Genomic DNA, 13,756 nt, shown 5'->3' with positions numbered 1-13,756 from the left:
AAGTTACAACTATTAACTGTTGAAAAAATAAAACTCTATACGAAATATTTCTCTAAAATCAAGTGGATATACAAACATATGCGCCTCAAAAAACGTCACGCATAAAAAGGGAGCAAAAAGCAAAAATAAAAGCAAGGCCACAGTCTCATCGTTACTTCTTTATTTCGTCTTATTTTCGCATTTTTTCGTCGCTAGCATATCAAACAAATAATCTCACTTCCTCTAGTGAACACCAATAAATACATGCACGTGCACTAAAACAGACTTTCAAACCCAATGAAGAGCTGAATGTTTATAAATATATGCGTTTGTATTTTAAAAGCAAATAAAAAACGAATCAAGGGTAAATGCTACTCTAAATTGGTTGCGAAAAACACCTACAATAAAATACAAATAGTCAATTTACAATATGACCACTTCAGTTACCATTTCACGTTTCATGCCAATCACTTATCGATTGCATTCTCAATTTTATACATTTCTTTTAGCTGCTGCAGCAAACATAGTTTGATATGCACGCGCCGTAAGTTGGACGATGCAAATTAGGTGAGGTCTTTCGACGCATTCATCGTTTTTATTTAACACCATCAATCGAATTTGTATAAATTTTAGGCTGACTAATTTACAATAACTACTTTTTACTTAACAATTACCAAACACTTAGTATTTTTAGTATAAAAGGTGGTTGCGTTTGGCAAAGGAAGCATACAAACACCACACTTCCTACTGTCAACTACCAGCACAAATCCTAAACAAAAGCAAAATGTTCAAATTCGTAAGTTTTTTTCTTTTCGAAAAATATACATACATTAAAATAAAAATTAAAGTGTATTTTCCAACATTTCATTTATTATATAATACATTTTTAGGTGACTTTCGTTCTTGCCGCTCTCGTCGCTTGCGTGTCAGCCCATGTAGCACCACTAGCCGCTGCTCCTCTGGCTGTCGCTGCCTACGCCAATGCACCATTGTACGCCGCTGGTGGCAGTAGTCAAATCGACGTACGCAACAACTATGATGGCACACTTTCATCGTACACCACAACACCATTCCAATATTCTGGTCCCTTCGCTAGCCGCTATGTGTCCGGTGTACCCGCTGCCTATGCTGCTGCTGCTCCACTGAGCGCTCCATTAGCTGTTCCAGCTTTAGCTAAATACGCTGCGCCAGCTGCTTTCGCCGCGCCCGCACCATTGGCTGCTTTACCAGCTCCTCTGGCTGCTTTGCCCGCTCCCTTGGCTGCTGCGCCCGCACCTCTGGCTGCTTTGCCCGCTCCCTTGGCCGCTGCGCCCGCACCTCTTGCTGCAGCACCATTTGCTGCGCCCTATGCCGCGCCTTTCGCTGCCCCAGCTCAATATGCTTGGTAGATAGTTGCTGAACGTAGCAAGTAATGGAAACACGAAGCTTGTCGCCTTTGCTTGCAAGTTGCTGAAGATTGAACTGACTAATTTGTTAAAATAAAAAATAAATTCACTTATATTAAAAAAAAAGTTATTAGAGTGTTTTCATTTCACTGCTGAAGTTAGTAAAGAAGTAAAGATCGTGCTTTTGATTGCTAGGCGAAATCGGTCAACAAGCACGCCCAACTTTCATATAACCATAATTTTCAAAAAAAGAAAGAAAACTTATATCACTGTTGTCCGATTCAAAGTGTTGAAGTGGTGATTAATCCAGAATTCAACTAGCGCTTTTGCATCATTTTGTTGCCACATCCACGCTACCAACTTAATTACAGCCTGACTTTATCCAGTCTGTGCGGTTTAAGAACCTTATTAGGTTGCTGACATCTAGGCCAGACAGTTGTTCGAGACTCTCGAACAGTGGTTTGCCAAGAGTTGACGTTCTCTCCCCCCATAAAGCACGGCAATCACAGAGGAAATGGAAAATAGCTTCCTTTTTCTCTGGTTGTTTAAAACTATGACAATGCAATTTTAGCTGTTTGTTCCCCGATATATCAGCACTTCCCTATTTGTCTTAAATGAATTTTGAAAAATATTATTTTCCCCTTCAAAGTATAAGTATAAAGACCTGTAAACACATTTTTAATCCCTTCATTATTTTTCCTTAAAAAAGTTTTTAAATAACAAAGAAGCTGAACTTTTTACCAGACCAAAAAGATTGAGATCCGCGTTCCCAACCCAATATCCTAAGACTGATTCTGGAAAATGCAAGACAGCTACAGAGAAAATGCTCTGCAGTGCCGTCATTCTCAATACAGGATAGGCATAACGGGCTGTCTAAGACCCCCCTGGTAGCCATATGCTGACCACAGACGTTGTGCCATGTGATTACACCCACCAGTACTCTTAGGTCCTTTCTGCTGAGCTTTAGGAGAAAGCTCGCTGTTTTCCTGTTTGGTGCTTTCACAAAGCAGTTGGCTACTCTGCACGAGTTCAACTTGGACCAACGACCTCTGTGGGTAGTCGTCTGTGAAGTCGTCGATCCATAGTTGAACAGAGGAGCAGGCTAGTATTCTAGCTTATACTAGATCGGGGGTCTCAGTCCCCAAAATAAAGCTCAAAGTAAATCAAAATAAAAGTACCATCCAAAACTTTTTGAAAAATCCTGCTGGATATCTAAAAATTCAAAGAACTGATCCAAGGCCTACGATTGACGACTGGTGTAACAGAAAGATAAGACGGTTAGCTGCCAATAAAATCACCAGATGTGGAAATTCAATGTGAACTTTCTTCCAATGTTACGAAGAGAAAAATACGGCACATTTTGAGTGATGATTCGAGCTTAAAATATCAAAATAGACCAGCAGAACTAAAGCTTATACTAAGCCACAAAGAATTGGACTTGAATTCCTCTAGAATCATAAGTTCTGGGATGATGATCCATGAACCTGATGATTGTAAGAAGTACTGAAGAGATATCCACGAGCTACAACAAACGCGTCACTCCGAAACTCTAGAGAGCCACCTCTTATTACCTGGGGTGTTTTAGCTGCTTGTTTAATTTCACATAAGATGAACGCAGAAAGTTACATAGAGGTCTTGGACAACGTTTTATTGAATTTCGACGAAGAGTTTCACAGTGAGTCTTGAACATACCAACAGCGAAATGCTCAAATCACAGCACTGAGCGAACGGAAAATATTCCTGTGCTGAAGTGGCCCGCAGTTAGTAGAAATGTTAATCAAATGGAAGGCCACTGGAGCATTCTTAGCAATGAAGTTTATAAAACCAGACAAAACGGATTCTATAGGAATCGGCAAAAATCATTCATAGTGTCTTTCAACCGCTCGTAAATTCGACGCCATGTCAAATAGTATTAGTTACAATACAGCATAAAAGCTATTAAATATTATTAAATTTTTGCAATAAAAGCTGAAATAAATCTTTTAATATGCCTTATCCTTATTTTTGTTCTTTTCCTCATGCCGAAAGGTGAAAAGATTTAACCTCTGTTATTTTTCGCTTTTTGTAGGTATGAAAAAACATTTTTGTTAACTTTTCGGCACCACACTGCGTATACTTTACTTCATTGGAGGAAAGTTCAAAATTCAAAAACAGCAAGAGACGCGTAATTGGAATATAAACACGAATACTATATTATATTTATTTCATAGCTAGCAATATCTGCTTTTGTTTTATATCCATATAAAATCATATAGTAAGTATAAATATTTAGAACTATCTATCTATTTTAAATGTAGTGCTTTGAAACTTTATAGTCCACTAGGATATAATTAATAGATGATAAAAAACGGAGTATGCTGTATTGCTTCATAAAATCTATTTTGCGTGCTTGTGAAATCGTTCCGCGTTAACTTTTAGTGTCGCCCAATGTAATAAGATCAGTTTTGTTAGCAAAATATTCGTTCATGTCACCCACTAACATTGACATAATTGCACCGTGTTTCGTAATGACAATGCACCATCGCTTATGCTTAGCACTTACTATATAAACTATGTGTGCACAAAACTATGAACCTATATGGCCAGTGACATAACCACCTTACTATAAAAACAACATTACTACATACGCCAAGCCACCAATTAAAGCAAGTTTACGTTGAAGAAATAAATTAGCCAAATTATTAGACGCACAAACCTATGCAGCCTTTCTTTCGAACTGCATGCTTATTAAAGAAGCGTTGAGTACTGACCCACCCAACTGACCACCAAAAATGGACATCCACAGTCGGTTATTGGTGATAGACGTCGCAGTGGCAACACAAGCATACTTCGGACTGAAAGTGAAATGTCCAACGGTTGCTTGAGTCATTGTGAGGAATGTGAATATTTTCATATAAATTGACGCATCAAATATTAATAATTCATTAGCACGGTGACATTTGCATAGTCAAGTGGGGTTGTTGGAAAAAATCTAGTAAACGTTAAACTCTGACAAAAATTAAGTAAAATGGCGCTTATGAAATTTGTAAGTATAGTTTATACATAAATAATAAATATGAAAATAGTTCTAGACGATGGATTTCTTTTTTTTTGGATTTCAGGCTTTCGCTTTGCTAGCCCTGGCTGCCTTGGCTGTCGCTAAGCCGTCTCATCCTTTTGCACTGCACTCAGCCATACCCGAACATTTCGATTTTGCACCACCTGTATTGCCGCCTACGCACTTCCATGCCGCAGCACCTGTTCCTGAGCCCTGGCTACCAGCGCCTCATCTACATGCCGCAGCACCAGCACCTCTGTTGCCAGCACCCGCCCAATACCTCCCGGCCCCAGCACCACTGCTACCCGCACCCACTCCCATCTTACCAGCTCCCATCTTTCCCGCTCCCGCTCCCATCATTCCCGCTCCCGCACCCATCTTTCCTGCTCCCGCACCCATCTTTCCAGCTCCAGCTCCTGCGGCTATTCTGCCAGCGCCTCTTTTGCCCGCTCCAGTAGTGCATCATCATCATCATGTGCTGCCCGCTCCTCTGCCCGTACCAGTACCAGTTTTGTCTGCTCCAGTATTGGAACCTGCACCTTTTGTTGCTCCTACATACCGTGCCATTCCGGGACCCAAAACCACTACTCATCATGTGTCAGTCGGTTATGCCTTTCCTCATGCTCATGTGGCCAAAATTGTAGCGCCTCACGCTCATTTGCATGCCGCGCATGTGCACTCGGCGCCACTATTGAGCCATCATCATCATCACTCACTCTTTTAATTTCCTTTCTAACAAAGAAAAAAGGATTAATTAGAGGCTAAGGATGTGGCTTTTCAAAAGTCAAGAGTAAGCGTTCCAAAAGTCATTTGCGTAAAAACATCACAGAGTTTGAGTTTTACTTCAACTCGATTGTTAATTTATTTAACATATGTTAAGTTTAATATAATTACACATAATTTTTTATGTATATGTTTTGTGTTAAGAATTACTTTTGTAATTACTATGCATTGCAAAAAATCGAGTATTTAGTACAATTAATAAAAAACCTGCTACTAGTGTATATGCAAAGAAAAATTGGCTTTGTTCACTCCGAAAACTCTATTGGACACTGTTTCAAAGATATTCAACACTTGCTTGGTTTCGACAAGCCTATCTCAACACCTTATTTTGAGTCTAAAATTACAGGTATTTGCCTAAGCAGAATTATTTTTTTTCTTCTTCACTCCTCTCGGGAGCATAGTGCCTCGACAAGACTCAGTCTTGCGTTGGTTTCGTTGATCTATTTTGATTTCTCACAGGGTAAGTGATTAGCCTGCCGCTACCAGTCCTAAATAGTGGGAATGTCCACCTGTCACACAAATGTTTGAGGACTTCGCTGAATTTTGGTGTGTCTGCACTATTACCGTGACTGCCCGTTTCCTCTTGCTGACGCCACTGATGTAATGTGTAACTGTGTGTTTTTCTTTGTTTTTGTTTATTTTACCAGCCACAATGTGAATAATGCGCTAACTATTGTGCGGGAGTGAGCATGGAAAAGATAAGTTTGGGTTTGAGAAGTGAGTTTGGGAAATGTTTTTGGAACGGAAAATTATTAGAGAGAGGGAAAGTAGATAAATTTGGAAAAGTGCGTGGACTGTGCTTCAAGTGGGATTCGAACCCACAACCTCTGGGATGGCAGGCTAGTGCACTTACGCTAGACAACAGAAGCTGCTAAAATTATCCAAAAAATATAATTTAGATTTTTATAAATAATTTTAACTTGTTGTAATCAAAACTAAACTTTGCTCATGGAATGTGCGCATCTGTTTTTCAAACGGAGGTGTACTCGTATGCTATTCAAGAAGTGGCGAACCTTTTTGTGGAAAACAGATGTGTCTGCAGCGACAGCAAACCCTTTTCAAGGGTAATTGAGTACTGTAAATCCAGGCTGAACTATGCAGGTAGACATAATGACCTGATGGGTCTCGAGACATGTGATTATCGTGGGTAACGAGATCTCTGACTATTTAGCTAGAGTCACCACTCCCTTCTGCAGCCATCAAGCCACGGTGAGCACACGGGTTACTTCAACCCACAAGCGAGCTTGGCAGGCTGAAAGAGGCTGCAGATGGACAATGATGGGTTAAGAAGCGACCACCTTGACTCATTGGCTCCACAAGGTCTACTCAGATTTCTGCGGAGGTCGGGTAGATTTAAAGAAAGAAAAGAATTAAAAAGGGAACCTTTTATAATGGACTTAATGTTGTCTGGGTGCTGTACTTGCTAGTTTGTCTCGATAAAAAACAAAAAATAAAAAAGAACTTATTTTGAAAATATCACCGCCAAACAAGTTGTGCTGGATAAATAGTTACGAAAGTACGAGCATAGGCAAAAACCTCAATGGATAGACAGATAAAATTCAATGTTTTTGAGCTACAATGTTAGAGAAATAAAACACTTCCTAAATTGTTTCGAGCAATAGATGACAGAGGCCTATTTTACAGTCCCAACAATGCTCCCTTCGAATCTACCATAGTACGTATCAGTGCTGGAGTACTCATACGGTTTCCTCTTTCACAGCTCCAATATACGCAAATTTTTTGTCCTTTTTCATGAAAGTGGTGACCTGGCGAAAAAGGTGAGTGATCTAGTATTGATTTGCAATACTTGAGTAAAAACTTCTATCATTTCTCTTTCAGGGAGTTTAGGCAAAAACGTAAAAGTAATGATGTTAATTAATAATTTGTCCTTCACGAGCACAGTGAGGTGCGCAATCGTATAATATCGAAAACAACCATCATCACTACATCGAATTTTGATTTGTTAATTTAAACTTTCTTTAGCGTCTTGTAGCGTACTTTTCCTCGTCGTTCTATATTAGTTTATCTAATCTTATTATTTTCAGTAAGTTTGATTCCTCTTATTTTCAGTAAGTTTGATTCCTCTGTCAACGCAATTATTTTTGGGAGCGAAAGCACTGCTCATACTGATTCGTTTACAGAAGCGAGAAGTACTTCTTACGCTATAGCGGAGAAAAGGGCACCGAACGTGGGCAAAAATCTAAAAATCGAGTAACTTGGAATTTGAACGTGATATAATTTGAAATAAGAAGTTTCAATGAAGGGAAGTTTTATAAGTATAAAATTTTGTGACACAATAGACTTCTGCTATTATGCATCTTCTCAAATCGAATGTAATTTGTACAGTACATTTCATTTCGACTCTTGGCACGTGTAAGTAGTTGTAGTCGAAAATTTGTTATAAATATATTTTCAAAAATATAAACACATTTTTTTTAATAAAAGAAAATTAAAACTTACAAAAAAAAAATTTTTTAATATTACATTAAACTCCCTCTATATACATACATATATACTATTGGTGCTTACACCCTTTTTGGGTGTTTTGCTGAGCTTCTCAGTCACGTACCAACCCATTCGGCTACAGTGGTTAGAACTGTTAAAATCGTCTAAAATATCGAAGGTTTACGGTAATTTGTACCATTTTTTGCCGGGCAAAAGTAATATATTAGACACCTTGTTCCGCCTCTAGAAAATATTTTATTGCTTTTTTTCATATTTGTTTTAGCGTTTGTATGTAACATACCTATGATCAGAAAGTACCGGGAATGTTTAAATAAAATAAAACAGAATTAAATTTTAGGCAAATTTATTTTATTTACTTCAAAATATGACACATGTGCCAATGTTTAACCCAGTTCTCCATGCATCCCTGGTAGGCCGACGAAGGGATTGTCTTCAGCTCCTTCGTTGCATTCTCTTTGATGTCGTCTATCGACGTATATGATCTCTCAAACGCTTCATAACGGATATATAATATTCTTATAGTCCTACTAACATAAGAAAAAATATGGACCGGTTCCCACTTGCGCGGTTCGTTTAAATTACTCATTCCCGGTACTTTTTGATCTTAGTGTACATAATTCGAGAACGAATTTTTTTCCAGCATTAGATGTGTACGGATCGTTAAGACTTAAGAAGTAAAGTTTTTCCACAGAATTTTTCTCTTTAAGGATCCCAAAAATTTCGATCTGCTCTGCGTCCTTCGAGAGAAAGCCCTACTTCTCAATTGCCTACTGTGCCCAAAGTAATAACTGTTGGTAAGAGTTATTCTCCATTTGATCTCCAGGATGACCTCACTTTAGTTGTTAATACTGGTCCCAATGTAGACAGAGTAAACTATAAGAAGCAAATGACTCTTCAAAGTTTATCGGTTGGAGTGGAAAGCGAATGAACTTACGTTACACCACTTTTATTCTAGTAGCAAGGATCAGATTTCATATAATAGAGGCATACTCAGGTTTTAAATGAAAAAAAGATCGACGACGCTCGAAGGAACTCTTAAGGCTAACTAAGCCACAGCTCTCGAGTTTGGTAGGTATCCTTACCGGACATTGACCGCTAATTGTTCATGCGGTGAGACTTGGGATTGTCTCAAGTCCGTTCTGCAGAAGCTGTATTGAGGATGAGGTGGAATTATCTCAACACCGTGCCGAATGGAATGCCCCACACGAGCCATCACCCAAAAAATCGCGTTTGGGGAAGTCAAAAATCAAGTCGATGCTCATTTGTTTTTACGAATCCATGGAAATTGCCCACAAGGAGTTCGTCCCAATGGGTCATACCGCCAATGCAATTTTCTATCTTAACGTTTTGAAGCGTTTTTTGCATCGCATTCGTCGAATTCGCTCTAAATACCGCAAAGGAGGAAGCTGGTGCTTATTGCATGATAATGTGACTTCTACCTATTCGGAAAATTATTTAACCAAGAAAAGAAAACGTTTTGCGTTCATAGAAGTCATCCAAAAGGTTTGTACGGACATCCCCAAAAGACATTCCGGTCAATGACCTCAAACACTCTTTCGACAAGCTTTGAGATTGCCCAAAACAAGGAATGAAGGCCAGAGGCGACTATTTTGAATAAATAAACTCGAACTTATTAGAACAAAGTTCCAGTCATTTCTACTTTAGCTCAGTCTTGGACTTCACCTTGTATACTTTAAACATTTGTCACAGAATTTATGGCAAGACTAAGTATATACATATATAGGTAATGGCACATCGGCTATACTGTAAACAGCTCATGATACTACTTATAAATATCTAAAATAAAGTTTCTATAATATCCTGTTAGCCCAGTAAACTATTCTAGATATATCAACATGCTACATTTGGCCCTCTTATCGGGTAAAACTCATTTTTCCCACTCGGCTCACATAGTAAGACACTGTTTCTTCATACTGGAATTCCAGCTGGTCATAGTAAGTACAACAACAATATAAACTGCAGGCGCGCATAGATTTGCACCTCATAGTTGAGCAAAGAACTCGAAGAAAAGTTGAACTCGCTGTCGTTATCGCAGTTACATAAATTTATATACATGCATGTGTGTGTGTGTGTGTGAATGTGTTTACTTTTACTGAAAATACACTAAAACATATTTGCATACACACACATGCAGTTACATAGTTGAGAGCACATGAATGTTCACATAAAATATTTAATTCACTAATTTATGGCACGCAAAATTGAGAAACTAATTTAAATGCTTAGCACGAAATCGACTACCGTCATTGGTGATGGTGCTGTTGGTCACAGAATTGATGCAACGGTCACTAGGAGCGCATACAAACGCACGCACGATCCACACAACTAACCATATACACGAAATCAATCGTCTATGAAACACACAGGCACTGCGTAAGTGGGCAGCGTAAAGCAAAATTGCGAGTAGCTGATTGCGAACAGCGGAGTGAACAGTGTTTTGCGGCTGAATAAAAAAATTACTTAGAATTTTATGACAATGAAACTGCAGGATGGGGCAAAAAAAAATGTTTGAATTGTCTATGGCTTGAATTGTCTAGTACTTGGATCCCGTGGAACTGAGATCCTCAACTTCCTAAAAGTAATATCTACCAAACGTTTATGACTTTTATCCAGCATATGCCGCGAAATGACAAAAAAGGTGTGGCATAGGCCATTCAAGTAGGCGTTTCTACAGGGTCCGGCACTCGAAGTGTAACCAATTAAAAAGGCCATAAATTTAGTTTGGAAAATACTTTTATTCGATTCAAAGTAAGAAATATGTGAAAATATTACAAAATTAAGAATCAATTTACTGTTGCTCGATATGACTACCTTTTGCCTTGACTCTGGCCTTGAGACGGTCCAGAAACGAATCGCAAACTGCCCGAATGTGACTTGCAGGTATTTTGGGCCACTCGCGGATAATGACTTTTTTCAGCGCCTCGAGACTGGTGAATATTTCACTTCGGACTTTGCTCTCCAAAATGGCTCAAAGCAAATAATCCATCGGATTTATGTCTGATGAATTTGAGAGCCATTGTGTGAACGTTATGAAGTTAGGAACATTGTTTTTTAGTCATTCTTAGTTCACTCAAGCTTTGTGAGACGGTGCCGAGTCCTGTTGCAACGTCCATGGTCTGCCATGGAAATGTTTGAAATGTAGCTTCGATTAACTTCGACACATCTTGGCATGTGTGGAACGAACCCTTGAAGACGAGTAATTTTCTTCGAATTCAACGCACATGTTTTACGAAATCACCAGTTAGTTATGATAATAATCATGTAAAAAATGAGTAACTTACCATACTTCCAAAACTGTTAATTTGCGAACTCATGTTTGGGTAAACTGTTTTATTTCTTTTGTTCCATAAGGTGACCCATATGACCCATTACTGCATTAAAGCCGACTGCATACTATGACCTCTTAAAAACCTTACTATTACCTATACCAAAGTCCCTAGTCCCTTTTAGGAATTTTGTTTTTTTTTTGAATAATTTTATTTAGATTAAAAGTGAAAATATTAAGATTAAAAAAATGTATTTAAATTAAATGTTAAATTAAATGTTAAATAATTTATTTCTATCCACTAAATGAACCCACAGTACATAGCAATCGAAATGCAGCTATTAAAAAACAAATCACTTGGCATAGTTCGGTATCGGTGACTGTCTACTAACGGTAATTCGTTGCCTAAAATCGATTCGCCAAGCCAATAAATAACAATTTGCCGGTAAGTATTAATGGAAATTTAATTATTTCATTACTACAATAGATTGCGCAGACGTTGATGGCGGGCGGCAGTTTGTGACACTTGCGAGTAGACGCACATTTGCGTAACCACAAGTAAACAGATACAAGGCATATACCTACAGACATATGTACATATATTGCTAGTGAATACGTTGTGGAGGCACGAAAGTGGAATTGGAACGATGGATATGGATGTGTGTATGTGAAGTGCGAAAGTATGACAATGGCCAACCTGAGTGGGGAGACGCGTGCCAGCGTGTGGCATTGCTTGCTGTTGGTTGAAATTTTGTAAACACTAAAGCAAAACAATTTTTGGAGGTATTAAATAATATGATGTGCAATTATTAAACAGTAGAATTACCTCATTAAAGGGCTTATAAAGTAAGTACAGCTATGTTCACAAATAATAGCAGCCCTGGGTATTGCAAAATTTTTACTAGTTATATATTTTTATTCAATTTTTGAAGTGAAACTTCTTAGGCGCCGATGGACGAGCGAGAATGAAGAGTAAAATTTCAAGGCCATGCAACGTTTTGGGCATTTTCGTTCCGTAAGAAAGAAAAAAGATATAACGTAGAGGAAAAGGAGAGAGAGAGCTATACCTTATATATATCTTAGGTACACTTTAGGCTACTTTTCTTGAGTTTTGCCTTGTGGTTGCTAATTTCTAGTGAGAAATAACTACTACTACCTGCCTACTTTTTGGCGCTTGTTTGTTGGTGCAAACATGTAGGAAATATATTTTTGGTGCCTGGTGCCTACTTTTTGGCGTTATATAATATTTCCTTGGTGACTACTGTTTGGGGCGATTTTTGGTCCCTTTTTTTTTGGCGCTTTTTTTTGCTGCCTACTTTTTGGCGCTTATTTCCGTTTACTGGCTAGTGCTTGTGTGTACTACAAAGTGCTATCCATTCCGGCGCCGGATTTATTTATTGCCTTGTGGTTATTTGTGCGTTGCTGGGGTCCTGGAATCGCTGCATTTGTGCGGGTGATAAGCGCTCGAAGTAGTGCGCGTTGTTGCCACGGCTTGGGTCCGGCGTTTACATACCCGGTCGACCCTTCTCCGTTTTTTGTAAATTTTGTCTATTTGAATTCTCTGCAAACGTTGTGAATTTATTTAGATATATTCTTTCTCTCTCTCTCTCATTTTCTCTCGGGTCTCCCCTCTTTCTTTGTCTGCCCTAAAAGTTTCACTTTTGTTATGTGCGCGCTTTGCTTGTTGATTTTTTTGTTGACGGTGTTGTGTACTCTCCGCCATGCAATGAGGGCTCGAATTTTTTTTAATAGTGACTGCACAAGAACGCCAACATAGAAAAAAAAAGAAATTGTCAAGAACCAGCGCGTTGTTTGAGTGACCTCAGACGTGCCGTTTATTAGACCAAAACCTAATTAAATAGTTTAAAATTATGAAATATGATAGTTTCTTGATTTTTTTTTTAATTTTGTGCAAAGCTTTTTGCAACATAATTTATATTTTTTTATAAAAAAAACCAAAAAAAAACTAAATAAATAGTTAAAACTATGCATTATACCTCGCTTCAATTTGTAAAAAATGTTTGTAAAAAAAATGAAAACTAACTTACTTGCCAAAACTTTGTACTACAACTCGCTGCTACTTTTGTGAACACAAGTGTATGAGCTGAGCGCATCGCATAGCGACATATGTGACATACCGATGCCTTTGCAGTTATTCAAACTATTTCAATTTCAAAGTCATTTATCGTTTACATTTGTTTATCGACTATGCACCAATTGCAATTATTATAAAAGATCATTCAAAATGTGCGCTATGGATCAAAGCCGCTCACATCGTCGAGCAATTAACATCAAAGTAAATTAAAAATTTTCAAGCAAATATGGCCAGTAAATTTATGGTAAGTATTTAGTCGCCTTTTCTTTGAAATTTTTTAGAGTCATTTAACATACCTTATTCCGCTATTATTTGCAGCTCGTAGCTTTGTTCGCCTGCGTCGCTGTAACCAATGCTAGTCTATTGCCTGCTGCTGCCATTGCGCCCGGCATTGTCGCGCCCTATGCATCCTCATTCAACACTCATTACATAAATCATGCTGTTGCGTTGCCAGTTGCACCAGCTCCAGTTCCAGTTGCTGCTCCGGCTCCTGTCGCTTTGGCCGCGCCAGCTCCCATAGCAGCGCCCATAGCCTTCGCCCCAAAAGTGGCTTTCCCCGCTCCAGCTCGAGTTGCATTCGCTGCTCCTGCTAGATTAGCTGCTCCTTGGGCAGCTCCTCTGCCAATTGCTCCGGCTCCACTTCCTTTAGCTCCGGCACCACTACGATTCGCGGCACCAGCACCATTTTTCGGCTAGATCAACTGAAGTACCTGAACTATACTTAC

The 13,756-nt window shown here is 38.7% G+C and overlaps 2 protein-coding genes across 2 annotated transcripts; both read left to right on the top strand.

Moving 5' to 3' along the window:
- The first annotated feature begins 725 nt into the window (after positions 1–725).
- On the top strand, positions 726–1,367 carry LOC129241883 (nematocyst expressed protein 3-like). Its single transcript, XM_054878434.1, has 2 exons — positions 726–775; positions 870–1,367. Exons 1-2 carry the CDS (start codon positions 764–766, stop codon positions 1,365–1,367), a joined length of 510 nt encoding a protein of 169 aa, XP_054734409.1. The 5' UTR covers positions 726–763.
- Positions 1,368–4,371: 3,004 nt separating this feature from the next.
- LOC129240775 (nematocyst expressed protein 3-like) lies at positions 4,372–13,727 on the top strand. The gene is made up of 3 exons (XM_054876756.1): positions 4,372–4,389; positions 4,466–5,083; positions 13,350–13,727. Exons 1-3 carry the CDS (start codon positions 4,372–4,374, stop codon positions 13,725–13,727), a joined length of 1,014 nt encoding a protein of 337 aa, XP_054732731.1.
- The last annotated feature ends 29 nt before the right edge of the window (positions 13,728–13,756 follow it).

This window comes from Anastrepha obliqua, chromosome 3 (assembly GCF_027943255.1).
Source record: "Anastrepha obliqua isolate idAnaObli1 chromosome 3, idAnaObli1_1.0, whole genome shotgun sequence".
Taxonomy (NCBI): Eukaryota; Metazoa; Arthropoda; class Insecta; order Diptera; family Tephritidae; genus Anastrepha; species Anastrepha obliqua.
The sequence above is the reverse complement of the archived record's forward strand: the minus strand, read 5'-3'. Positions and strand labels throughout refer to the sequence as shown.

Excerpts from the sequence above, each read along its gene's own strand:
- LOC129240775 (XM_054876756.1), top strand. Across the intron at positions 5,084-13,349 it reads ATGCCGCGCATGTGCACTCG|CTCGTAGCTTTGTTCGCCTG; the intron begins GCGCCACTATTG and ends TATTATTTGCAG.